This window comes from Pipistrellus kuhlii, unplaced genomic scaffold, assembly GCF_014108245.1.
Source record: "Pipistrellus kuhlii isolate mPipKuh1 unplaced genomic scaffold, mPipKuh1.p scaffold_m20_p_1, whole genome shotgun sequence".
In the NCBI taxonomy this organism is placed as follows: Eukaryota; Metazoa; Chordata; class Mammalia; order Chiroptera; family Vespertilionidae; genus Pipistrellus; species Pipistrellus kuhlii.
The window spans coordinates 196,897,058-196,923,891 of record NW_023425404.1 but is presented as its reverse complement, the minus strand read 5'-3'; the positions used below and the strand labels follow the sequence as shown (position 1 = coordinate 196,923,891).

General features: G+C 63.3%; 1 protein-coding gene across 1 annotated transcript in view; it reads left to right on the top strand.

Moving 5' to 3' along the window:
• Window positions 1-1,028: 1,028 nt before the first annotated feature.
• Window positions 1,029-26,834, top strand: part of PPP2R2C (protein phosphatase 2 regulatory subunit Bgamma) — a 78,062-nt gene continuing 52,256 nt past the window's right edge. Inside the window, exon 1 of the mRNA XM_036420839.2 lies at window positions 1,029-1,438. Coding sequence (XP_036276732.1) covers window positions 1,369-1,438 — 70 coding nt within the window. The 5' untranslated portion in view covers window positions 1,029-1,368. The remainder of the gene's footprint in view (window positions 1,439-26,834) is intronic.

Below are 26,834 nucleotides of genomic sequence, written 5' to 3'. Positions count from 1 at the left end.
CTGCAATGGAGTATGATAGCAACGAAAATGGACCAAGTGCAGCTGCACGTAACGCAAGCTAATGCGTGAACGCCACAGACACACGCGGAACCTGAGGAACCAGACACTAAGCCGCTCCCGGCCGGTCTATGGCACAATTCCAGAAAGCCCCAAGTGGCAGCATCTCAGTGTCAGCAGCCAGAGGGGCCAGCCTGGAGGAGGTGGCGGATCAGTGAACGAAGGGACTGATATTGGGGGGTGGGGGGCTGGCGCTGTGTACCCCGCGGTTCAGATCACACTGGTAACAGGGGAGGCCGGCGGGAGGTCCCTGCTGGGCTTGGTGGGGAGAGGAACAGGGACTCCCAATTGTGCATCCCGTTTCTGGAGTGACCCCGGGCTGTCCCAACACTGTCTCACCAGTGAGTAGAGAGGTGAGCATGGGGAGAAATCACGGAGCTCTGCCTGGAGGAGGCCACCTACTCCCAGCTGGCTCTGATATTTCTTTGCCTTGTAGAGAGCTTTCTTTGGGAGTAGGTGGCCTCCTCCAGGCAGAGCTCCGTGATTTCTTTGCCTTGTAGAGAGCTTTCTTTACCGTGCAGAGTGCTGACCCTCCCCGAGGCCCCCAACCCCACCCAGCATCTTCCCACAGACCCGATTCTGCCCTGGGGTGGCCTTCAGAACGGGTCCTACCCGCCTTCTCTACCAAAGAAGGGGCGCCTGAACCCCCTCCCCGGCCCCGCCCCCGTCCTTCCAGTGTCCCCTACGCTGCCCACCTGCCCCCCTTCTCATGTCCTTCAGCTGGTCACCTCTCCCATCACGGCAGCACCTGGCACTCAAGGTGCCCCCTCCCTCCTCCCGCCTTCCTCCCTCCTCCCGCCTCCCTCCCTCCCGGCTGCGGAACCGGTACCCAAGGTGCCGGCCCGCGGGGCCGCAGCGCCCAGGTGCCCGGTGCGGCCGCTCCACCTGGGGGCGCGGGGCCGGGGAGGGGCCGGGGCAGCGGGCGGGCGGCGGCGGAGGGAGGGGCCTGCGGCGGCGGCCCCCGCCCGCGCACCGGCTCGGCCCGGCTCCGGAGCGCAGCGCCGTGCGCGCCCCTCCCTCCGCCGCCGCCGCAGCCCGGCGCCCGCACCCAGCCCCGCCGCCGCCGGGCGCACGGACGCAGCGCGCCGCCCGCACGCCCGGAGGGATGCGCGCCCCGGCCCCGGCCCGCCCCCCGCCGCGCGCGCGTCTGACCGCGGCGCCCGCTCCGCTCCCCGCGCCCCTCCCGCCGCGATGCCCGCGCCCCGCGGCCCCGGCCCGCGCCCCTGCTAGGCGGCGGCATGGCCCGCGGCGCGGCCTCTGCGGACTGTGTGGCGCGGCGGGGCATGCCCAGGGCGCCGGGCGCGGCCTTCAATGGGCGAGGACGCGGACGCGCGGAAGATTAACCACGGCTTCCTGCGGGACCACGGCTACGTGACCGAAGGTAACTAGCGTGTCCGCGCCTCCGGCCGCGGCGTGGCGATGCCGTCGCACCGAGTGCCCTCCGAAGGTGTGCACCGCCTGTGTGTCTGTCCCCCCGCCCCATCCACCCACCGCCCCAACCACCTGCCCCCCGCCCGGGCCCGGGGAGGGGAGGGAGCCCCGGCGCGGCCCGCGCCTCCTCCGCGCCCGCCGGCGGCACCCCGAGGTGGCCCGGGCCCCGCTTTCAAACCGGCCGCCCTGCGGCGAAGCGGGTGCAGAAGCCCCGGGAGAGGGGCTGCTTAGAACCCCGGGTTCGCCCTGTGGGCCCTGCCCAAAGCCCGCGGAATTTTCCAGGCTGTCCGTCCGCTCCGGAGGCGGAGAGGGATGGGGTGGGGTGGGGGTGGGGGAGGCATCGCCTGATTCCGGGGAGGCTGCGCCCCGGCCCCTCCCTGTGCCTCCAGGGCAGGCCCAGGGCTGGGAGAAGGGCCGGCGTGGGGCTGGGCTTTTATTCCCGGTGAGTTTTACTGGGAGGAAGCAGCTGACCCCAAACTGTCAGATTAAAAAAAAAAAGTGGGACATGGCACCCCAAAAGGGCCCTCCCTGCCTCTGTCATCCCCCGAATGGGCCCTGGGAGCCGAGCCCAGTCCCGCCCGGAGGCCGGAGGGTGCGGAGGGCCCTGCCTCCTCCTCAGGCCAGTGACTGCCAAGGTCCCCGGAGCCGCCTCCCGCGCCCTGGGTGCGGGGCCGGGATGGCGGGGCCAGCGGAGGGCAGCTCCCGCAGCGGGCGCCGGGCCTCGCAGGGTTGGGATCGCCGCACCTTCCCGGCTGCAGGAGGGTGGGTCTCAGTGAGGGGGCCCGGTGGGTGCCCAGGGGGAGGGCGCGGGGCCTGGCCGAGGGCTGGTGCGTGGGCGCCTGGGCGGGAGCCTGTGCGGGTCCGCAGCGGTGACCGCCTCCCGGTGGTGTCCTTGCTGCCGGCTCCGCCGCCGGAAATGAAGCCGAGCCGGTAGCCCGAGCTCCGCGGAGGCTGGGGGAGCGCTGGGCCCGGCAGGGTGGGCTCAGGGCAGCCTGACCCGGGGGCAGAGGCTGGGTGTGTAACGGCTGTGGGTGCTGTGGGTGCCGTGGGGGGCGCTCCCCGGAAGAGAACCGTTGAGTCATGCTCTGCTGCCGGTGTGTGGGGAGAGGGAGCGGGTGCCCTTCAGGCTGGGTGGCCTGTGCCGCTGGCCTTGGGAGGTCCAGGAAGGACCTATGTGTGTCCTGGGTTCTCCCTGCTCCCGGCTGCGGAGAGGCCTCTGGGCTGCTGGCAGGTGCCCGGAGTCAGGCTCTGGCCCAGAGACAGGGATCTTGGCAGGTCCGGTCTGGCTTCCTGGAGGGAGCCCCGTGTCCCGGCTCCACACGGAGGGCAGGCAGCGCAGGGCTGAGAGGCTGAAAGGAAGAAGGCTCCCCGCCCCCCACCCCAGGGGACATTTGCAGACCCCGAGGCTCATCCATTCTGCCCTTCTCTTTCATAGCTCACCCCTCACAGGGAGGGCAAGGGGCAGGCACAGCGAGAGGAGACCTGAGGGTTTGTCATTCCTCTTCATTTATTCAGCAAATTGTTACTCTGTGCCGGTAACTTTAAAAAAAAAAATATATATATATATATAAATATATATATATATATATATTATCGATTTTTTAGATAGGAGGAGAGAGGGATAGAGAGCTAGAAACGTCGACGAGAGAGAAACATCGACCAGCTGCCTCTTGCACACCCCCTACCAGGGATGTGCCCGCAACCAATGTACATGCCCCTGACCGGGATCGAACCTGGGACCTTTCAGTCAGCAGACCGACGCTCTACCGCTGAGCCAAACCAGTTTCGGCTGTGCCGGTCACTTTTTTTTAGCCCAGGGGACTGGATAGAGATCTGCCCTTGGGTAGGGAGCCCATGTTCTAGAAGGAAGTCCTGTGATGTTAAAGACACCCCTGCCTCAGTTTCCCCATCTTTAAAACGGGAGTGGCTAGTGTCACCCTGCCTGCAGGTCCTTGGGTGTCTGCGAGGGTCAGGAGGGACGGTGGAGGAAGGAGCCACCTCGGATGATAGATGGATGACTAGCAGTGGGGGTATGCTGAGCTCCCATGGTGCTCTGGGGCCTCACACACAGCCACATGCTCCTTATCCCCATTTTACAGATGAAGAGACTGAGGCTTGGCCTTTGTCTGCACACCAGACTGAGCACCCATTGTTTGTAGGGTGTAAGGCTCAGGTGCCAGGGATGCAGAGGGAAGATCAGAAGCTCCTGCCTCAGGGAGGGCAGGGCCCAGGGGAGGAAGCAATAGCGAAACGATTAGAAATAGAAGGATAGGGGATCCCGGCCTCCCTGCGTGAAAGCCGACGCTCACACTTGCACCTCACTTGCGTTTTGTGCTCAGTGCACAGGGTCGTTACTGATCTGGATGTCAGAGGGACTTGTGTTCAGATTCCGCTTCTGCTGGTTCCCGGGCTGTGCAGCCTTGGGCCAGTCACTGAACCTCTCTGCGCTTCCCTTCCTCCCTCTGCAAAGGGAGAAGTGCTAACGGCCTCCAGGACAGCGATCATGCTGACACAGAGAGCACTCCGCTCAGCCTTGGGTCTGCTAGGAACATTGAATAAACACGCTGTTAAAATGTGAAAGTCTTGCCCAAACCGGCGTGGCTCAGAAGATAGAGCGTCTGCCTGCGGACTGAAAGGTCCCAGGTTCGATTCCGGTCAAGGGCACGTACTTTGGTTGTAGGCACATCCCCAGTAGGGGGTGTGCAAGAGGCAGCTGATCGATGATTCTCTCTCATTGATGTTTCTAACTCTCTATCCCTCTCCCTTCCTCTCTGTAAAATTCAATAAAATATATTTTAAAAAAATGTAAAATCTTGTTCCTGTAAGAACTCCGCAAGAAAATAGTGCATGCTGGGAGTTTAAAAAAACAACAACCAGGTGTGCGAATGCCTGTCCCACCGGGTCCTTCCATCCACAAATGCTCGGATCCCCTTCCTGTTCCGTCAGCAGGCCGCTTTCCTTGCTTCTAGGCTTGGCATGGGCTGTGTCCTCTCTCGGCACACCCCCTTCCCCCTGCTCTTCTCATCCTTTGGGGCTCAAGTTAAATTCCATCTTCAGGAGGAGGAGTCCTTCTTGAGTTTCTGAGTTTCTTGTAAAGTCTTAACTATTTCAGGAAAGGCTTAGGTTTGGCTAATCATTCACACCTTAGTGTGAATTAGTCAGAGCAGTGTTTACCTTTTTTTTTTGACGCTGGGTCTGGCTCTGGGCAGGCAGTGATGGACCAGCCACAGGATCTCACAGCCAGGGGAGGTGGCCCGGAAGGTGGCAGGTGGCTGGGCTGCTTTGGGAAGACGCCTGGCAGGGAAGGCAGTCTGGGGCCTGCTTTCTGCTGGGCCCACAGCTGTCCCTCCCTGCAGCGTCTCTGCCCTAAAACTCTGTTGTACGCACATGCCTCTTCCATGCACGGGCAGACGTGTTCCTGCGTCTCTAACCCTGTATCTTTGCCACCTTTGTGTGCGCCACGTGGCTTCAGAGTCATCGGTTTATCTCTGCAGAGTTGAGGGCAGACAGGGAGCACAGAGGAGGGAAGGGACTTGCTCAGGAACCGGCCAGGTCAGGAGGGGACACAGGCCGCTCTCCGCCCAGCGTGAGGCACGCTCTGCCGCCTGGTGTTGCCTTCCTGGTTTTGAATTGTGCCCTGGATAACGTCAGCTTTCTGCCCAGCCTGAGCCCCCCTGGCGAGGGGGTGCCGCCCTTGGGAAGCCCAGCCTGGGCTGGATTGGCACCTTGTGGTGGGTGTTATGGCTGATTTCCGTGCACTTAGTCCTCGCCCTCCGGAGAACAGGGGTGGTTCCCAGCAGGAGATGTGTGGCCATGGGTGCGGCCAGCGTGACCCCAGAGCACCCACTGGCTCCGGGACGGGCGAGGCAGCTAATGTGGGGGGTGGGCAGTAGAGCTCCCAGGAAGCCAGCCCCCTGGTGACAGCACGAAGCCCAGCAGCCCCGCGAGGCCGGGCAGAGGGAGAACCAGGGTGCAGGCCTCGCCTGGGACTCCGTGGATGAACCAGGCCTGATCTGCACCCACCTCAGGACCCGGTGCAGGGGCGGAAGCCAAGCTGCCGTTACATGTCACCGATGGCACCTCCCGCACAGCCTTCATGGGTGTCCAGCCCCCGAGGCCGCTGCCCGTCCCTCGCCCCCAGGATGGTGGCGTGAGCCGGAGGGTTTGAGTTGCTTTCTGTTGTGGGAACCGCCTCCCTCCCTTTTATTGGCTTCCCTCAGAGCCCCCAGCTCCGGTCTCCTGCCTGGGACTCGGGGCTGGGGTGTGCGGCCCGATGAGATACCCGGGGTCAGGGGTCAGGAGACCCGCGCCCATGGGTCTGGCCCCGGTCCCTGGTCCCTGGTCCCGGGCGGGCTGCTCAGTCTCTCCGGGCCTCAGTTTCCTCTCTGGTTGTTGCTTTGATCACTCGAAGGGAAGGATGTGCAATCGCGTGATGCTGCCGTCTCTCCTCCATGGACCCCCCACTCCCCCAAGGCTTTGAACAGCCTGGGTCCGGGACTCGCCCAGCCCGGGCCCGGCACAGCCAGCCTTTAGTCACTATCGCTCGCTCACAATGGTGTCTGTTCTTCAGGGTCAGAGTCAGCCTGGCCACCCAATGCCATCCCCACCCCAGAAACCTCAGCTAGGAGGGCACTTGCTTGTGCGGTGCCCTGGAGCCAGCCAGGGGTGTGGGGGGAGCCAGCTGAGCGGGTGCAGGAGAGCCAGCCCAGGGGTGTGGGGGAGCCAGCCCAGGGGTCGGGGGAGCCAGCCCAGGGGTGTGGGGAGCCAGCCCAGGGGTGTGGGGAGCCAGCCCAGGGGTGTGGGGAGCCAGCCCAGGGGTGTGTGGGGAGCCAGCCCAGGGGTGTGGGGGGAGCCAGTCCAGGGGTGGGGGGAGCCAGCCCAGGGGTGGGGGGAGCCAGCCCAGGGATGTGGGGGGATCCAGTCCAGGGGTGGGGGGAGCCAGCCCAGGGGTGGGGGGAGCCAGCCCAGGGGTGGGGGGAGCCAGTCCAGGGGTGGGGGGAGCCAGCCCAGGGGTGTGGGGGAGCCAGCTGAGCGGGTGCAGGAGAGCCAGCCCAGGGGTGCAGGAGAGCCAGCCCAGGGGTGTGGGGGAGCCACCTCTGAATTTGGAACAGCAGGGTGTGGACTGCTCAGATCTTGCTCCATTGTCTCCGTTTAGGAATGCCCACTGCATAAGCCTCCCTGGATTACAGGCTCACGTGGTCTCCATTGGGGGGGGGGGGCGGGGCAGAGGCGGCTACAGGACACTTCGGGGTGTCCTAGAGCACAGGCCTCCCCGAGCCTCAGTTTCCCTGCCCTGCTCCCCGCCCTGGGCTGTCACCGGCCCTGAGGGGCGGGGGCTGTGGACTCCGAAGGCCCACCCCCTGATGGGGGTGTCGTTCTCCCCACACTGTCACGCCGTGAGCCACACACTCATCCTAACCAAGTCACGGAGCAGGGTTTTTCTCAGTTTCTTTCTGCAAGATGGACATCGACTTCTGATCCACGTTCCCACCCCATCGCCTGGTTCTGTGCTGGCTCCAGCTTCCGGCGTTTACCCTGAGAGCCTTCAGGGCCCCGGCTGTGTCTGTGCGAGGGGCATGGGGTCTGAGGGCGGCTGTGAAGGCTGGGGCTCGGGGGCGTCGCAGGGGAGCAGCGCCCACAGCCTGCAGGCCCACCCGCCGCTCTGCCCGGGGCTGATGGCCCTCCAGGCTTTCTAAACGCCCGGGTCCGTTTGCAAGAAGAGCCACAATCTCTCCTCCAGACTGTTTTGAAAGCTGCTTTCCAGTTAAGCGTGAGGTTGTAAGAACTGCCCAGCTGGCTTGGCGCCGTGCAGCTGTCAGGTGTGGGACCTGGCTGGTTCAGGCCTGCCATGGCCACCCTGAAGTCTTTAATCATTTCATCCGTGAACCCCTGCTTTGTACGTGACATTGGGGGGCGATGGCGTGTGTGAGAGCAGAGGCGGCAGGTGTGTGTGTCCAGGCGGCTCCCTCGCGTGGCCCCTGCCCTCGGGGTGTGGCGGCGGCGGGCTCAGCAGTGTGACTGCGGGAGCAGGGGCGGCGGCAGCCCAGAGGCCGTGCTTCCTGGGGAGCGAGCGGAGCGCCATGCGGCCGCAGGAAGGAGGCAGTGACATTCTGGCAGGCGCTTATTGCTCCCGTTACTTCTGTGAGAAGGGGAAGCAGGGCCCGGGCTCCTCCTCTGCCTCCCCTCCCCGCCGGCAGGGAGGGGCGTGTGGAAGGTCTGAGCACCAGCAGGTGGCATACAGCCCGGCCGGATTGGCTCCGTGGTTGAGCTGTGACCCAGGAACCGAGGTCACGCTTCCATTCCTGGTCAGAGCTTGATGCCCCGTGGGGGGTGTTCAGGAGGCAGCCGATCGATGATGTTCCTCTCTCATCACGGATGTTTCTGTCTCTCTCTCCCTCTCCTTTCCTCTCTGAAATCCATAAAAATAATAATAAAAAAGAATCCTGGCTGGTTGCTCAGTGGTTAGAGAGTTGGCCCAGGGACTGAAGGGTTGTGGGTTCAATTCCTGGTCAATTCTCCGCTGCAGGTCCCCCAGCCCTGGTAGCAGTGTGTTCAGGAGGCAACCGATGGATGTGTCTCTCTCAGATCAATCTCCCTCTCTCCCTCCCCCCCTTCTCCTCCTCCTTCCCTCCCACTGGTGAGGATTGAAAGAAAAGTGGAATAAAAACAGAGGTTTGGGCAGCGTTTCCCTGCTCTGGGGAGAACAAAGCTCATGCGTGGGGAGCCCCGGCTGCAGATGGCGTGTCTCGGCGATCCTGCACCCCAGTGCCACGCGCTTAGATTAAGGTGACCAGACATCCCGCTTTTGGCGGGACAGACCCGATTTTTAAGAATCTTTCCAAAAATCGGGACTTGTTTAAAACGCCGCGGGACACGGGACACATTGTTAAAAATTGGGACTGTCCGGCCAAAAATGGGACGTCTGGTCACCTTAGCTTAGATGTGCATTGGAGACTTGAATTGCACCACAGAATGATGAGTGATAAAACTCAGGCCGATAATGTGAACCTTTAACTTTATTTCCCTTGGCATTAAACAGCAAACAAATGAGCCATGACAAGTCACGGAGAAAGGGAAGGGCTTCGTGTCTTAACGCCTCCCGCTGCTTTTTGAACAAGGGGTGCTGCGTGTTCATTTTTCCACCCCAAAATTTGAATTAACTTTATTTTCCCTACAGTCAACAACTTCTCTGCATTGAGTTTTAAAGCAACAAAATAAATTAAAATCCCCCAAATGACAAAGTATCAGAAACCCAGAGGCGTGTTCATTTTGTACTGGGCCCCACAAATTAGGTAGTTCCGCGATGTATGGGGAAGGCGGGACTTCCTGGAAAGGTGGGCTCCTGGGCCTGCCTCCCGCCCCCTTGGCTTTTGTGATTGGTGGAAATGTGAGAGTCTATCACCCATTGGGCACTGAGTGCTTTCCTTTTAAACTTTTTAAAACGTGTCTTTATTGATCTCAGAGAGGAAGGGAGAGGGAAAGAAAGAAACGTCAGTGATGAGAGAGAATCATTGGTCGGCTGCCTGCTGTACGCTGTCCACTGGGGACGGAGCCCACAACCTGGGCCTGTGCCCTGACTGGGAATCGAACCGTGACCTTCTGGTTCATAGGTCCATGCTCAACCACTGGGCCACGCGGCTGGCCGATTGCTCTCATTTTAGATCCCAACCTTTATACCCATTTCTCCCCACAGGCCCGGGGAGGGGCAGTGGAGTGGGGGCCCCCAGCCATCCCCCCAAGTTTACTGTTAATAAAGTGTGTCCCCAGGTATAGCAGGGAGGAGAGGAGAGGAGAGCTGTAACTGGTACCCAGCCTGCCTCCCCCCTTCCTTTATCGGCTGTGCACCTGCCTATGAAACATGCATGGTTCATGTAATCACTCCTGATTGCTGGGTAATTAGGCGGCTTTTTTTTCCTTTTCTGTAACCCACACTGAGTGAATGAACTCTGTGTATGAAGCCCCCTGCTCATGCCCCTCCCCCGGACTCGGGAGTAATTTTCCTGAGAGAGAGTCCCAGGCCTGCAGTTTTATGTGAAATCATGAACGTGCTTAACGTTCCCGACACGTGTGACCACGTTACTCTCCAGAAAGTTCCTGTTTTACCGCCTGCTGCTCAGCATTAGGCATTCTAATTTGTTTGACCTTCGCAAATAGCATGGATGAAAACTATTTGTTTTAATTCCTTTTCTGAATACCAATGAGGTTGAACGTTCTTTTCAGCTTTTGTTCAACAGACGGTCAGTGGTCCGCTGTCTGTGCCCAGGGGGACAGGGGAAGCTGGGTGTTCAACATTGAAGATCAAGGTTGTTGCCGTCACTCACTCATTCATTCACTCATTCACTCACTCACTCATTCAATTGTTTAGTTATTCATTCATTCAACTATTTACTCATTCATTCACTCACTCATTCACTCATTCATTCGTTCAACAGCTATTTCTAGAATGACCACTACATGGTAGGCAGGGCGGATGAGGGCGGGTGAAGGAAGGAAGGACATGGCATTCCAGTGCATTCCAGGCTGGAGGAGCAGCATGCGCTAAGGGACATGTGCTAAGTGACGGTCCAGGCTCCTCTGCCTAAGCCCAGGAGGCACTCGCCAGCTGCCTGGGGAGCAGGCCCCCGGCCCCGCTGTGCCTCCCAGGCTGGGCACTGCCTCCTGGCACAGTGGGGACCGTTGTCCTCCCGAGCCCTGGGCTGAAGGGCCCATTGAGGCCGAACAAAGGCGGCTCAGAGGCCCCCGTTGCCCAAGCAGGAATGGATCTCCAGCTGCAGCTCAGACCAGCTCTGCGCAGGCCTGGCCTCCTGCTCCCCGCCTGCTGGGGCTGCCCCGCGAGGCCGCGGAAGTTAGATCTCTGAGGGCCGAGGTCCCCTGGGAGGAAGCAGAGTCACAGACGTGGTCTGGCGTCCTGCACCTCCCAGGGCGGCTTCCCTCAGGCTCCGCTGTCCCCTCTGCCCCCCAACCATCGCGTCATGTTTATGGCAGCTCATCTCGCTGAACTGTGAACAGCCTCGAGGCGCGGGGTTCTTCCCATTCTACAGGTGAGGAACCTGAGGGTCCCAGAAGTCACGCCCTCTGAGGAGCTGGGTGCAGGTGCTGGGGCCCCTCCGATGGCCTTCACTCCTCTCCTTCCTCTTTGGGGACCCCTCCCTGCCTTAGTCCCTGGTACTTGCACATCACGGTGGCGGGGGCAGAGGGGAGGGATGGCACCGAGGCACTCGGTCCCCTGGGCCAGCCTTCCTCTGTGCCTGCCCTGTGTGCTTATAGCGCTGGCTCTGACCCGGGGCCAGAAGATGTCTCCTGGGGACACTTGCAGGTGACAGCATGCACGGTGCACCTGGCTTCGGGAAGGTCCTGGCAGAGGCTGGTCTTCCCGCCGACTCCGGGCCACGGTGCAGGGGGCCACCCACCGTCCGCTGTCAGCATCCGAGGGAGAGGTTGTTGGTGATTCTGAGGCCGTGACCTGCCCTCTGACCCAGGCAGTCCCGCCCGTGACCCCGGAGGGGTGGCCTGCCATTGGACCACTGGGGCCAGGAGTGGCCGCCTGCGGGGTGGGGGTGTGGCTGGTGGCCAGCCCGGTCCGGAGGCTCCTGTGGGGAATCTGGGAGGGTGCTGGTCTGCGCTGGGCTGAGGGGACTGAACCTGCAGGCCCTGGGGGCTGGGCGTCCAGCTGGAGGTTGCTTCTGTGTGATACCCTGAGTCCCAGGCCAGGGAACATGGGACGTGGAGTGGGGAGCCCTCAGGGGCAGCCCTGGGCCCCCGGCACACCTTGTGGACGGCTCCTCTCCAGCAGTGACCCAGTTTCCCAAACCCCAAACGGGGACATTTGTTCGGGTACAGGTGCGAGTCCATATGGGGCAGGGTGGCAGGGGGTGGCAGGTGGGAAATTGGGGCAGGGGGTGGCAGGTGGGAAATTGGGGCAGGGGGTGGCAGGTGGGAAATTGGGGCAGGGGGTGCAGACCTGGGGCTGGGTCGTGGTCTGTATCTCTATAAGGAGCATGTGGTGTGGTGACCGGCGGTGACGTGGGCTGGGGACCCCCGCGCAGGCCCAGGCGGTCTGCTCGAGACCCCGGGGCGTGTGCAATGGCTGTCTCCAATGGACAGACGAGGAAATGGGGTCAGGGGCTCACAGCTCATAGTGGGTGGGCTGGGATTTGAACCCAGGCCTTCAGATGCCAAACCAGCCCCTGCTCAGGTCTGCGGGGCCTCCCCGACTGCCTGGGGAGGGGGGGTACCGTGCCTGGGACAGCTCACGGCTCGCTGGCCGGCTCCTCCCTGCCTCCCCTCGTTGCTGGGAGGAAGCTTGGCGCGTCCCGCGGGCCGGAGGGGCCGGATCCCCCAGCTGACCCGCCGCGCCGGCCCCGGGCGTTTCCCTCCCGCGCTTGGCGAGCTTTGAGGGCGGCCGAGTGCTGCTTGGTTCCTCTGACCCAGATGGGCACTGGGCAGCCCTCCTCCCGGCACCCACGCCTTATGAGTGGGTGAATGGGCACTGGTGCAGGCGGGGAAAGCCAGTGTCTGTGGGATAGGTGCTGGGAGCAGGGCCAGGTGACGGCCACAGGCAGCCAGTCCTCAGCTCAGCTGCCATCTGCCCCCCCCCCCCACATCCCCCTCCTGCCCCCCCCCCACCTCCTGCACCCCACCCCCCGATCCCCACCCTCCGCACCCCGCAGTGAGGAGAAACGGGCTCAGAGAGGCCATGCTCCCTGCCCAGGTCACACGTCCAGCGGGCAGTGGAATTGGGGCTCCGCCCAGCTCTGCTGTTCCCCCGGCACCCCGTGTCTCCTGGAGCTGATTTCGCTGCCGCAGGAAATGCCGCCCCAGCACCATCTAGGACCGGAATTCCGGGAATCTAGAGGGGGCCCTAGAGCCGAAACCGGTTTGGCCCAGTGGTAGAGCGTCGGTCTGCGGACTGAAAGGTCCCAGGTTCAATTCTGGTCAAGGGCATTGTACATTGGTTGCGGGCACATCCCCGGTGGGGGATGTGCAGGAGGCGGCTGGTCGATGTTTCTCTCTCATCGACGTTTCTGGCTCTCTATCTCTCTCCCTTCCTCTCTGTAAAAAATCAATGAAATATATTAAAAAGAGAGAGAGAGAGAGAGAGAGAGAGAGAGAGAGGGAGAGAGAGGGGGGGGGGGCCTAAGAAAGGGGCTGCACCTCTCCCGCCGCCCCTGCCGCTCCGTCCTCTCCTGCCCGCATCGGGACGGGCTGTTGCTCTGGAGGTCGGAGCCCGGCAGCAGCCGCCCGGCCTTCTCCGTGCCCGCAGCGCGGGATGGCCACGGTCACGGCCACAGAGACACCGGAGCCGCCTGCCCCGGAGGCTCCGCAAACACGGCAGCGGGAGGGGAGGCCTTCCGGTGTCTTAGGGTCACCGGGCCAGCGCCTCCGCCTCCCGCGCGGGGCCGGAGCCCGTGGTGGCTGCCGGCTGGGTGAGGCACCCAAGTCCAGCGGCTCGCCCAGGTCAGGGTGCTGCGGTGAGGGACCTGGGGGGACCCGGGCCGTGTCCCCTGGGCTGGCATGGAGCCTTCTCCGAGGAGGCCGCCGATGCTGAGGGTGCGATCGCCGTTCCCTTCCCGCCTTCCACTGCTAGGCGTGGCCTTGCTGCCCCCAGGCCCTGGGCATGGCTGCTGGGGCGGGGAGGGGAGGGAGGTGTGGGTCAGGTGTGGTCATGGCTGCTGGGGGCGTGGAGGGAGGCGTAGGCCAGGTGGGGGCATGGCTGCTGGAGGGGGGGGGGAGGGAGGGAGGCGTGGGCATGGCTGCTGGGGGGGGAGGGAGGGAGGGGGGTCAGGTGTGGTCATGGCTGCTGGAGGGGGGGGATGGAGAGAGGGAGACGTGGTCCAGGCGTGGGCATGGCTGCTGTGGGGAGGGAGGGAGGCGTGGTCCAGGCGTGGGCATGGCTGCTGTGGGGAGGGAGGGAGGCGTGGTCCAGGCATGGGCATGGCTGCTAGGGGGATGGAGGGAGGGAGGCGTGGTCCAGGTGTGGGCATGGCTGCTGGAGGGGGAGGGAGGGAGGCGTGGGTCAGGAGTGGGCATGGCTGCTTGGGGATTGGGGACAGAGGGAGGGGGGATGGAGGGAGGGAGGGGGGTCAGGTGTGGGCATGGCTGCTGGAGGGGGGGGGAGGGAGGCGTGGGTCAGGCGTGGGCATGGCTGCTGGGGGGAGGGGGGGGGAGTCAGGCGTGGTTATGGCTGTTAGGGGGGAGGGATATAGAGTGGCGTGGTCCAGTGTGGGCATGGCTGCTGGGGGGAGGGAGTGGGGGAGTCAGGCGTGGTTATGGCTGTTAGGGGGGAGGGATATAGAGTGGCGTGGTCCAGTGTGGGCATGGCTGCTGGGGGGGAGGGAGGGGGAGGCCGGTGTGGGCCCGCATTCCCGCAGCCCGGTGCTGGAGCGCTGCCTCCCATCCCGCTTGCCCAGCCCCGCCCCTGCAGGAGAATAGCAGCCTGGCGCCGGGGTTATTTCAAGGGGATCCCCATGGAAACGGGGAGTGGGCGGCCGCTCTGCTCTGTCTGCACCGGCAGCCGGGCTGTGGGCTCTGCTGGCACCTTCTAGGCACGGCGTGGGCTCAGACCGGGAGTTTCAGCCCAGAGAGCCGTGCCCCCTCCCCTCTCCTCGGCCGTGACCCCTGCGGGCTCTGCCCTCTGCACGCCCCCGAGACCCAGGCTGCTTCCCCGACCTCCGGGCTGGGCCTCTCCCCCGGCAGGTCTCGGGGCGGCCAGCAGCGGCCAGCTTCCGTGGCCGGGCCTCTGGCTTTGGGTGGAGGAACCAGGCGTGGCGCCTCTGCTTTCCTGTGTGGTCTCATCCATTATCCACCCCTCCTTCAGCTGGAAGATTTTAAAAATGTGTTTTTTAATTGATTCAGAGAGGAAAGGAGAGGGGGAGAGAGAGATAGGAACACCTTTGATGAGAGAGAACCATTGACTGGCTGCCTCCTGCACATTCCCTACTGGGGATGGAGCCTGCAGCCCAAGCCTGTGCCCCGACCGGGAATCTAACCCTGACCGCCTGGTCCACAGATCAACACTAAACCACTGAGCCACACCGGCCGGGCCTCCGACAAGTTTATTTCTCACAAGCAGGACCCTTGGCTCGATGAGAGATGCGGGCTGTGGGAGCTCCCGGGCCTCACTTTTCTCCTCCGATCCGTGGGAACCTGGGTGCCGGGCTCGGTGGCTGGGGAGGGCGGGGAGGGCGGGCTGGGGTAGTGCATGCTGTGCAGGTATCAGCCAGTCTCCGTGGTCGCCGATCCACATGTGCACGAGACTAGCACGTCACGTCAGACCTGGGCAGCCAGGGCCAAGATCGGGAATGTTCTAGCTGCTGCAGAGATGGCGGGGGTCACCAGGCGAGGGCGAGGGGCGGGCGTCTGATGCCACCGGCCGTGGCCATGGCAGTGCCGCCGGCTCGTCTGCCCCCTGGCCTCCGGGCCGGGCCGGATCGTCCTGACGCGTCACAGAAACAAGTGTGGAGCACCCGCCCTCCGTCCTGCTCCGTGCCACTGGGGACGTTTGTCTGTGCGCCATGACTCCTCCCACAGCTGTCCTGTGTGCACAGAAAGCAGGACCTGAGTCCGCCCCGACCGCCTCTGAAATGCAGAGCCCTGGGCGGGGCAGGCAGGGCGGGCTGGGAGACCGACACTGCTGCGTGAGGACCGAGGTGGCACCGCGCGCTGGCATGTCCAGTCGTCCTGGCGGATGAGGTGACCGTTACGCCTCCGTCTTTGCATCTGTGAGCTGGGGGTGACAGCCAGGCTCGGGTGACGCTGGGAGACCCGTAGGAAGTGGGTGGGAGAGAGGCTGCGGTGTGACTGGTGGCCCTCGTCTGGCCCAGGCCCCCCGGCCCGCCCCGCAGACCTCCCGTGGCCGGAGTCAGGGCCTGGGCCTCGCTGAGCAGCCGCTGGTCCGGGGCTGCCTCCGGTCTGTGTGCCCTCGGTCGGCACCCGCGCCGCCATCGCCGTCCACCGTTCGGTCTGGCTGCAGTTTTCCAGATCTCCCAACTCTCTCCTAGTCAGGTGCTGGCGCCGGCGTGGTCCAGGCCCAGACCCAGGCAAGGGCTGCGGCATTCGGTTCGTCCCCGGGCTGGTCCCCGGGCGGTGCTGGTGCTGCTGCTGGGCTGGGCCAGCCCGGCACCGGCCTTGTCACGCTGCCTGCACGCTGCGTGGGCCGAACCCGGGCGGGCCGTGCCCAGAGCCATCTGCTCGCAGCCCTGGGACCAGATGGTCTGCAGGCTCCTGGGGGGGGCGGGGCGGGGATCTATTTGCCGAGCACCCAGCACCTTCCAGAGCCGCTCACGGCCCTGTAGGCTGGGCGTGCTCTCTGACCGTGCAGACCAGGAATGGTCCAGTCGCCCAAGGAAGTCACACAGCCAGAAAGAGGCGGGGGGCGCGGGGCGGGGCAGGGGAGGGGGAGGAGACACGGGGATTCGAACCCAGGGCTCCCTGGTCTCTTAGCTCTTTTCCTGGCCACCAGGCTCTGAGGTTCCGGTCATCTTCCAGCTGAGCCCTGGGGGGACCTACAGGAAGCAGCCACGGGGGGTGGGGGTGGTGGTGAGGCACGCATGCGGGAGTAAGCCCACAGCCAGAGTGCAAGGGTTGTTAGAAAGCTTTTTGCCTACAGAAGGCTCTTCCATAAATCCAGCCAGACTGCTTTGTTGTTAAGCCTCCCCGAGGGTATTTTCCTCTGATTTTTAGAGAAAGTGGAGGAGGGGATGTGAAAGAGAGAGAAAGGAGAGAGGGAGAAAAATCAACGAGAGAGAGAGAGAGAGAGAGAGAGAGAGAGAGAGAGAGAGAGAGAGAGAGAGAGAGAGAGAGGCGGGTTGCCTCCCGCACATGCCCTGATGGAGCCGGGAAGTGAACCCACAACCAGCCCTGTGCCCTTGACCAGAGCAGAACCTGCTGGAAGTTACAAACTGGGGGCGTCTTTAGGGTTCTGTTCTCCCGGAGGCCTCCCATGTAACACAGGGCTCCCCATAACGTGTGGAAATGGGAGGTGAACGGTGGTAACAGGCAGGGAGGCTGTTAGCTCAGTCATTCAGGACATGGCCTCAGAGCCCCATAGACTCAAGGTCAAGTCCTCTGGGTGGCCCTGGGCAAGTCCTGCACATCCTCTGAGCCTGGGCCTCCTGGGCTGTGACACGAGGAGCGAATTCCGGGGGCCTGGAGCTCACTGAGGGGTGAGGGTGTGTGTGTGTGTGTGGGGGGGAGGTAGCTCAGGGCCCACCCAGCTTCACAGCCAGCAGCTGCTCCACGTAGACTACCTGCATTCAGATGTCTACTCCGCTAGCCAGCAGGGGAGGAACCTCTCCTGCCTCAGTTTCTTCATCTGACAAATGGGGATGATGAAACCGTGTTCTCGCGCCCTGGGGAAGCTGAATGACACACTGAGCGGTGCCGGCACACAGCACGTGCTCAGCGCGTCTCGGCAGTGCTCGCCGCGTCCCTCCCGGCCCCTGGGAGCCGGGCCGTTCCGCTGTGCCTGATGCCCCCGAACTAAACGGAACCGAATGGTCGGCAGAGCTCCATGCCATGGACGGGCGGCCCCCGGGGCTGGGGCAGGTGGCCGGGGGCTCGGAGCGGCTCAGCGGATTGGCCCTGAGCCCGGGCCTCTCGCCCACTCGCCCACCTTCCTGCCAGGAGCGGGTGGAGCTGACTGCAGCCCCAGGTCGGGGTGGGGGTGGGGTGGGGGGAGCGCAGGCCTGCTGGAGGGGGCAGATGGCCGGAGGGCAGCCAGGTGCTGGGACCCGGCGTGGGAGACGGCGCCTTAGCCGGTCTGGCGGCCTCCTCGCCCTGGGCCCGCCTGAGCGGCTGGCGGTCACATGGCACACACGGCGCCACATGTCACAGCCTCTGAGTTAAATCAGAGCCCGGGGAGCAGGACGGATCCGAGGACGAGGGGTCATCCTCACCCGGCCTCTGCCGCCCCCGGTCTGCGTTTGGCTCCGACGGGCGGTGCACTGGCCCTGACCCAGCTTCTGGCAGCCCGGCCTGGCCTGGGAGATGCGCACGGAGGGACTGGGGCGGGGGACGGAGCCGTGTGGGGCTGAGAGCCGCAGGCACGAGGCAGTTCATTCTGATGGCGGCTCTGTGACAGGAGGGTCTGCGACCCTGAGTTACAGGCAGAGAAGCTGAGACCCAGGCTGGGTCCTTGCCCAGAGACACCGGGGGAGCCATCCTCTCACTTTCCACCACGAGGTCCCTTCCCTCCTCTGGGGGTGGCTCCGAGGGGGGCAGAGGCCGGGGCTGAGGAATGGGGCTGGGCTGGGCGAGGGGCAGGGACCCAGGGCGCTGAGTGGGTGACAGGCAGCTGCTGAGTGGAGGGACCGCAGGCCATGCATTAGGCAGGACGGTGAGGTGCAGGCTGGGAGCTGGGAGCTGGGGCTGCAGGGGCCAGGCCTGCGGGGCAAGGCAGGGGACGGACCCCTGCAGCCGGTGTGGCCAGGAAGTCTGTGGAGCCCAGCAGTGAGCCAAGTCGGGTGGAGAGGGGCTGGAGGCGAGGAGGTGGGAGGTGGGGCTGAGGCTGATGGTGAAGGGGTCCACTCAGACCCCCGGCCTGTTTTCACGCGTGGGAACCACACAGTGCTTCCTTTCCCAAGAGCCCGCACTGGCCTCCCCCGGCGGCTGGCACGCCGTCTGCCTGTGTCTGGGGAGCTGGAAGCCTGTGGCATCGTGTTCTCTGAGGGGCGGCCCTCACCCCCGCCCCATGGCTGACAGGCGTGCACACCCCTCGCCCCCTCGCTCCTGGTCAGGACACCCTGAGGGTGACCCACCCTGACCAGAGCTCCCCGCAGGACCGAGCCCGTCACCATCCTGGGGACTCGGCTGCCTCACCCCCTCTGGGCCTCTCTAAGCTGTGCCACCTCCCACCCCTTCCGGGTTTTCCCGGGAACACTTCCGCTCAGATCCTGTGCCAGGGCTGCTTCCGGCACAGCCTCACGCAGGGCAGCGGAGATGACAGGAAACTCTTTCAAAAGGAAGTTCAGGGGCCCGGGCGGCGTGGCTCAGCGTTTGAGCGTCGACCTATGAACCAGGAGGTCACGTTTGGATTCCCGATCAGGGCACAGGCCCGGGTTGCGGGCTTGATCCCCAGCGTTGGGTGTGCAGGAGGCAGCCAATCGATGATTCTCTCTCATCATTAATGTCTCTCTTTCCCTCTCCCTTCCCCTCTGAAATCAATAAAAATGTGTTTGAAAAGGGAAGTTCAGGAGAAATAGGATGAGATGGGAGGCCCTGAGGCCACCGAGGACCGGAGGCTGGAGGTCAGCACCGCGGACAGCGCCGGGGAGCGCCCTGGCTGCGCCCTGGGGTCTCCTCAGGGACACGATGGGGGTGAGAGTGGGCATTGGACATCCAGCCTGTTTCTTCTTCTTCTTCTTCTTCTCCTTCTTCTTCTTCTTCTTCTTCTTCTTCTTCTTCTTCTTCTTCTTCTTCTTTTAAATATATTTTTTATTGATTTTGTACAGACAGGAAGGGAGAGAGATAGTTAGAAACATCGATGAGAGAGAGTCATCGATCAGCTGTCTCTTGCACACCCCCTACTGGGGATGTGCCTGCAACCAAGGTACATGCCCTTGACCAGAATCGAACCTGGGACCCTTCAGTCCCCAAGCTGACGCTCTATCCATTGAGCCAAACCGGTTTCAGCCAGCCTGTTTCTTCGCTTCAGGAGCCCGTTGTTCTCCCGTCACTGCCACGGTACCAGGGCGTGGCCTCCCTCGGAGTCTCTGATCCGTCCTCTCGCACCCACCCTGCCAATCCGTGGCCCAGGCGGACAGGACCTGACCAGGCTCTGGGCTCCCATGTCTGCTTTTCCTGCTCGTGGGATGGGCATTCTGGCTTGAGCTCGCCAGGACAGGGGGCTGATGGCTCAGGCACAAAGCCCTATTGTTATTGTTATTTATTTATTTATTTTTGTTAATCCTCACCCGAGGACATTTTCCTTTTGATGATTAAGGAAAGTGGGAGAGGGAAACAGAGAGAAACATAAATGTGAGAGAAACACATTGATCGGTTGCCTCCTGCATGATCCCTGACCAGGGCCTGGGCTGGGGAGGAGCCTGCAACAGAGGTTCCTGCCCTAGACCGGAATCGAACCCGGGACCCTGTGGTGAGCCAAACCGCTGAGGGCATGGAGCTTTAAAGGTAGATGCCCTTTATGGGAATTCCCAGAACGTGAGTCCGTGGAGCGCAGGCTCCCGGTCGGTCTGTCTGCCCATCCGGCACGGTTTGGTCTCCAGCTGGTTTTGACCCCTTGTGAGGCCCTGGGGACCAGAGATGGCTGGGGCCCCCGGATGCTGTGGAGGAGGCAGTTGGCTCAGAGACAACTCTAGTGTCACTTCGGCAAGTTCAAGGGGAGAAGGGGCGGAAGTGTGGGCTTAGTTAGGAAGGACGCTGAGAAGTGCACCCGGGCACGGGCCTCGGTCCGGGAGCTCCAGCCGCCGGCAGAGGTCATGGAGCTGGACTGACGGAGTCAGGGTTTTGACTTAGGAAGGCCTCTCCCCCTGGAGGGGATTGTGGGCAAGACGGGGAGCCTGGAGAGGGAGCAGTGGGAGAGATTTCCCCACTGTCCTGGCGATGGGGCGGGCGTGGGGGGGGGGAGGGCTGCCCTCTGGGCCTGGCTGGGAGAGGTTGTGACCAGAGACAGCATCCAGGAGCCCAGGCCACATCTTCCTAATTTAGACAAACTCGAGAGGAAAGACACCCCTGCTCTGCTCTCCTGGGGCAGCGGGAGCTATTTGAACCAAGCTCAGGTTAGACGCCTAAATCTCCTCTCAATCCTGGTCTCCCTTCGAGCAGTGGAGGCCGAGGGAGCAGCCCTGTTTGAAGGTGGTGCCGTAGTCAGCGCACATCACAGACCGGAGGACACGCCATCGCCATGCGTGCGCACCTGCACTCGTAATAAACCGGTTCTTTATCTCCGGGGCACATGTGTCAAACACAAGGCCCTCGGGCCAAATCCGTCCCGCCAGGCCTTGCAATGTGGCCCGCACCGCGCTGTCATCACTGCACTCCGCTGCGTTTCCATCACAATGACAGTTTATGACTGTTCAGTAAACCATTCGGCCCGCGATTTAGGTTGGATTTTAGATTTTGGCCCCTTCTCTGATTGAGTTCGACACCCTACTCCGGGGCCTCCGACTGCAGGTCAGTCATTCTGCTGAGACCAGCGAACCGACGCATACGCAGGGCCAGTGGGAAGCAGTCTCTGCTCACTTGTCTCGCGTGGCTGTCTCCGTGTGGCTCTGCCTCCCTCTGGAGAGGGGACACCCGTTTACCTCTCCGGATACAAGTCACACGCGGCCTGATTTGCTCCGCGGAAGCCGTGGTCACCGCGGAACGGACTGTCCGTGGCCGGCAGAGCTGTTACGTGCGGCCACGTGCTGCTGGCCCAGGCTGCGGCTGGGGACCGCCAACCCAGGGGCCCTGGACGAAAAGGGAAAGGGAGGGGAGGCTGTGACGCGCTCTGAGGAGCCTTCCAAAAAACCTAGGATTGGCCCAGGAGGCCGAGCGAAGAAAAACTCGCTTGCAAACTGTTTCCATCCCCTGCCGTGCAAGCATCCATAGTTCACAGAGAGGAAACTTACAGGGACAGGAGACAGCAGCCTCCCCACGCAGAGCGGAAGGCAGTGTATCTGCACGCAGGGTTGTCGTGAGGGTCAGATCAGACAAGGTATGAACAGGCAGACAGTGGAGGTGATGATGGCATTGAGGGGGAAGATGCTCTCACACAGCGTGAGCGGCGCCACCTGCCACTTCTGCAAGAAGCTGAGAGAGTCTGCCACACGGCTCGGGCGGCTCAGGACCCGCGTTCCTGGGCTCACCAAGGCGTGTTCGCAGCACGTTTCAGGAAGCGGAGGACAGATGGCGGGAGACACAGCACCTGCTGCTGCTCCTCTTGGCCTAGATTGGGTTCGACTTTGAAGACGGGGGCCCTGGCAACTCCTAAGTGATGGCCTCCTGGGCCGGGGCCCCGTTGGCCAGAGCTGTGAGTGTCCTGACGGTGGGGCCACGATTATGGCATCCGGCTGGGTGGTCCCCACCGAGGTTCCGAGTGTCCGGTGGGACTGGCTTTGGGCTCCTCCTCTCACCGAGACCCCAACGGCCAGTTCTCACCAGCACCCAGCGGGCCGGCCGCCGCTGTCTGCACCCACCGATGCTGCAGAGAGAGCGGGACTTTGTGGCCAGGCTGCTGGTGGGGCGGGGGGTGGTGGGGGGATGATGAGGGGTGTGGGGCTCAGGCACTTTGCTCCACCTCTCTGGGCCTCCATGGTGTCCTGGGAACCCCAAGGATCCTTGTAGACCTTCAGGTCTGAGGGGTTCGGGGGACAGTGCAGGGGGCAGCGGGGAAGCCCCACGCCTGCACATCGAGGACATGGTGTGGTGCCCACGCACCTGCACATCGAGGACATGGTGTGGTGCCCACGCACCTGCACATCGAGGACATGGTGTGGTGCCCACGCACCTGCACATCGAGGACATGGGGTGGCCCCGCTCCCGGATCCCGGTGCTGGGCATGCAGCTCACCTTGGACCCGGGGAGAACCCATGGGGCCACATCTTCGGCAGAAGTTCCCGTCCCGGGTTTGGTCTTGGCCAGTTAAGCCCAGGCAGCACCCTAAAATTATGAAACTGGCACCTTCCGATGAGGGGGAGGCCCCACAGGTGAGGGGGTTCCGGTGGCCGTGGAGCGTGACCGTGGCAAGGCCCTTGGCCTCTCTGGGCCTCGATGTCCGCAGGGCACCTGGCCGGGAGGAGCAGGCTGCCCCAGAGAGGGTGCGCAGGCCTCCTGGGTGCTGTGGGTGCAGCCGGCCCCGCCCCGCACCCCGCTCCCCAGGGGCAGCCTGCACTCAGAGCCTTGCTTCCTGGTCATGATGGGCGTCTGCTCACCCCGGGCTGGCGTCCAGGGCGTCGTGCACAGCAAAGCTCCAGGAGCCGCTGAGCCTGGAGGGGGCGGCGTAGGGGGAAGGGGTGTGGGGGAAACAGGTGATGGATTCGGCTTTTCATCCCTATCGGAGCTCCTCGTGACAGATCCCGGGAGCCGGCGGAGCGGCGGGGGCTCCGCAGGGTGTGACTCAGCGTGTCGGACCCCGGGCCGCGCGCCTGTGTGTAACCACGGGCCCCGCTGCAGCTCTCAGCAGCAGAGCTGGCGTGTGTTTGATCATACGTGACCGCGTGTCTGCGGGCTTCCTTTTCAAGTTCCTTGTTGATGTTTGCGACATTTCTTTTTGTATTCTTAAATTCAAGTACATCGGAGTGAGGCTTTTGATGGTCATTTTTGTCTTTCTGCCAGGAATGAGGGCCTGAGGTGCGCTGTGGATTGACTATTGATTACCTAATTTGAGCCATCCATTCATCGCTCCAAGGGATAGGAAAAACAAGCTTGGAAATGAGTTACAAAGAGGCCATGTCGTGGTCAGAAATTAAGGCTGCTCCTGCGGTGGCGTGTGGTATAGAACGGACTGCAGGCCGACTCCGGCCCTCCGCCTGTTTTTGTAAATAAAGTTTTATTGGAACAGAAAAAGTACATGGGTCCCCGGGACCGGAAGTCTGGTGGGCTGTGCCGATTCCCAGGGGGACCTGTGAGAGCCTAAGGCCGCTGGGCTGGTGGGGGTGCTGGTGGTGAGACTGAGGGGGGGGGCGGCATGCTGGTGATTCACGCTCAGCGAGCCAGCTTTTTCTCGCTGTTACCACCGTTGGTTCGTGCTCAGGAAAGGAGACGTTGGCAGTGGGCTTGGCAAGAAGCCGGCCATTTGTCATGGCCCTGTGCCAGCCAGCATGTTGCTGCACAAGCTGGCCGTGGGGAGTGCTGCCCACCTGGCAGTGGACTTGAGTGTGTGTGTGAGAGAGAGGGAGGGGAGAGAGGGAGCCGTGCCCACACTCCATGACACGATGCTTCTGAGGGGGCAGCCATAATGGACGGAAACAATGGGGGCTCCAGACAGGAGTGGGTTGAACAGTGTCCCCCAAATTCATGGACACCCACAACATCAGAAGGTGGCCTTGTTGGCAGTAGGGCCTTTGCAGATGCAATTGCTGGACCTCAGAGGAGGCCTCGGGACCGGGTGGGCCCTGACCCAATCGGAGTCTTTATAAGAAAAAGACGGACCCGATCTTTTTAAGAAAAGAGACATAGGGGCTGAAGGCCAGTGAAGACGAGCCCACAAGCCACAGCAGGCCAGGGGGCTGGCATCCCGGATGGGAGGAGAGGGGCACTGTGGGATCTGCCCTCAGAGCCCGCAGAGGGGCCGCCTGCTGGCACCTTGGCTGTGCACTCTGGCCCCAGAACTTGAGAAACCTTCTGTTTGCGGTGGGAAGGGAGAGGCAGGCGCGGCCCGGCCCGGCCGCCAGCTCTTTGGGTGCAGCGGGGGCCCCTTTGCTTCCTCTGAGAGGTGAGGTGCTGGGAGCAGTGACACACATTCTGGGAACAGCAGATGCCCAGGTCTGAGACTTTGCCAGCCGCACACCGTGCCTGCTCCATAATTTCTTTTGTTGCATGTTTTTCTTCGCTTTGTTGTCATTGTTAGTTGTTTGTTTTGCGGTCCTTCAGAAAGGCACAAAACAAAACAAAAAAAAAACCAAAACCAACCACCACATTTTATTGATTTCAGAGACAAAGGGAAAGAGGGAGATGGAAACATCAGTGCTGAGAGAGAATCATTGATCGGCTGCCCCCTGCCCGCCCCCTGCTGGGGATCGAGCCTGCAACCCGGGGCTGTGCCCTGACTGGGAAGTGCACCCTGACCTTCTGGATCATAGGTCAACGCTCAATCACTGAGCCATACTGGCCAAGCGGACAAAAGACATCCTTGATGGTGGGCTGGATCTGGCCTGCGGGCTGCAGTTCTGTCTGTGGAGCCCCAGCCAATGGGTCAGGCCAGGTGGTCGTGGGTTCTGCCGGGGCCCAGCTGCGGGGGAGTGGGTCTGGAGCCCCGGGGCTGGCTTCCTTACTCGTCCCAGGGAACGTGCCTGGCTTTCCCGAGGGAGGGAAGGCCACGGGGGCCGGGCTAGACGGACTCGTGCCTCCGTCTTCATGCCCAGCCTGTCTGTCCACACTCCACTCTCCGGGGCTGGGCACAGGGGAGATTTGGCGAGGCATGAAGGAACCTTCTGGAAGCCCTGTCGGGGCCGGCCGTCCCTGAGTTTCCTCTGCCATAACAGGGACTCCCGGGTGCCGTCGTCAGTCCCTCTGGGAGGCGGGCGCTGTGCTGTCATGCCGCCCCGCGTGCCGCAGCGGCCGAGAGCCGGCGGGGTGCCTGCTGGAGCCGGCCTTCGCGGGGAGCAGTGCTGGGCCCCGGCGGGCGCTGGGTGCAGGTCTGGAGAAGCTGAGGTGACCCGGGAGCCCCCGGAGCTGGTGTTGGGGCACCGGGTTGGCAGGCGGCTGGCCGGGTTTGGATTCTGGCTCTGCTGCTTGGCCGCTGTGTGGCCCGAGTGAGTGCCTTGACCTTGCTGGGCCTCGAGGGCCGGCACACGGGGTGGGAGGGGCCCAGGGCCCGGGCGCTTGCTCTCAGCGGCAGCCCTTGTTCACTGGCTCGAGTTCCTGCCGAGCCCTCTGTCCCCCAGAGGGTCCTGTCTCCCCCCCCCCGCCCCCGGAGTCCCTGCCATCCTGGCACAGTCCAGGATTGCTGTGAGCCCCCCCGCTCCCAGTTCACAGATGAGGACGCAGGGGCTCGGCGAGGCCTGCCTGAGGCGCAAGGCAAGTGGCAAGTCAGGTGCCCTGGCCGGTCCTCCCCCTGCCCCTCCCTTCCGCCCCCTCCGAGGCACTGGGCACTCAAGGCCTAGTCCCCGCTGTGGACGGCCAGGCTGTGCTGGCCAGAGCGAAGGAAAACCTCCGTCATCTCAGACGGTTGGACTGAAGGACACGAATCTGCCGGGACCTCTGCCAGGGAGGCCTCATGACTCCTCCGAGCACCTCCCGGTGGCTGCTCCCTGTTCCTGCCCCCCTCCCCCACTACCCCCCGCTCCAAACCCCCAGATCCATACACGGCCCAGCCCCATCCTTGGCCACGGTCTGGCCTGAATCGGAATCTTCCCCGGGGAGGCCCGTTGGATTGCCCTCGGCTCGGTGGCATCTTTGAATTATTGTGCGAGGCCAAGGCCATGGCCGGGGTCCCTGGGGCCCCCTGCCCCAGAGCCTCTGAGCTGCATGTGTTTACCCAGAAGCGGAGTCCGGAGGGAGCCGGCGTGGGGGGGGGGGTCGGGCCTGGATCTAGGAGCCTGGAGCGCCTTCGCTGGGGCTTGCAGGGAGGGGGAGGGGCCAGACCCCAAGGGCAGACCAAGGTCACAGAGAGGACGGCCAGGAGCCCCAGAAAGGGGTGCCTCTCATCAGAAACCCAGAGGCTGACAGGCAGTGGACTTGGGGAGGCCACGCCCTCACTCTGTGACTGGCAGGGGAGCTCTCTTCCCTGTCTCCTCAGAAGCACTGCCACACCGTCACCCCTCGGCCCTGTCACCCTCCCCCCGCTCGGTCCTTTGTGAGGTCTGACAGGTGCCTGAGCGCAGGCCCTGGCCCCCCATGTCAGCTCCGAAGACGCTGTGGCCCTGCGTGGTGGGTGCTGGGGGCCTGGCTGAGGGGATTCACCCGCATCCCCGCTCATCCCCGGACTGCGGGCCTGCAGGGCGGGGCAGAGTGGGCGCCCGGGCACCCTGGCTCTGGCTCCCAGGACGGGTCGATGGCTTCTCCTGACCGGGCTCCTTCCACAGGCACCAGGAGCCACCCCCTCCCAAGGAGGGAGAGGCCAGGAGCTTGACGGCGAGCTGCCCGTGGGAGGCAGTGGGCGTCGGGAAGAAGTGTCTCCCAGCCCCCTCGTCCTGACAGATGGCTGCAGCCGCCCTTGCGGGTGGGCACCGTGTGGTCCAGGGGGGCAGCCCGCATCCTGAGCGACAGAAGGGTCTGGGCTCAGAGCCTGGCCCTGCCAGTTGGCATCTGTGCAGCCGGTGGGCACGTTGGCAGCCCAGGCCTGGCCAGCAGGTCAGTGTGAGGAGCAGGAGGGGGAGGGGGAGTGGGCAGGCCCGGAGGGAGGCCTGGGCGGGCATCGGGCTCAGCCAGGAAGTGGGGAGACTCAGGCGGAGGGGGCGGGAGGCACGGCTCCGGGTGGAACGGCTGAGCCTGAGCTGGCAGAGGCGGTGGGACCAGAGGCGGTGACAGGAGACAGGGACGTGGGGACGGACAGGCTGGGCTGCGGGCGGGCGGCAGCCTTCTGGGCGGCGAGGCCAGACCTGGCTCTGAGTCCAGCTCCCACTCTTGGTCAAGTCCTGGGGCCTCTCTGGACCTCGGTGTTTCCTCTGCAGAATGGGGCTCCCGGTGTGGGCTTGCTGTGTGCACAGCGTTCCCAGCTCAGGCCGGGCCATGGGGGCCTCAGG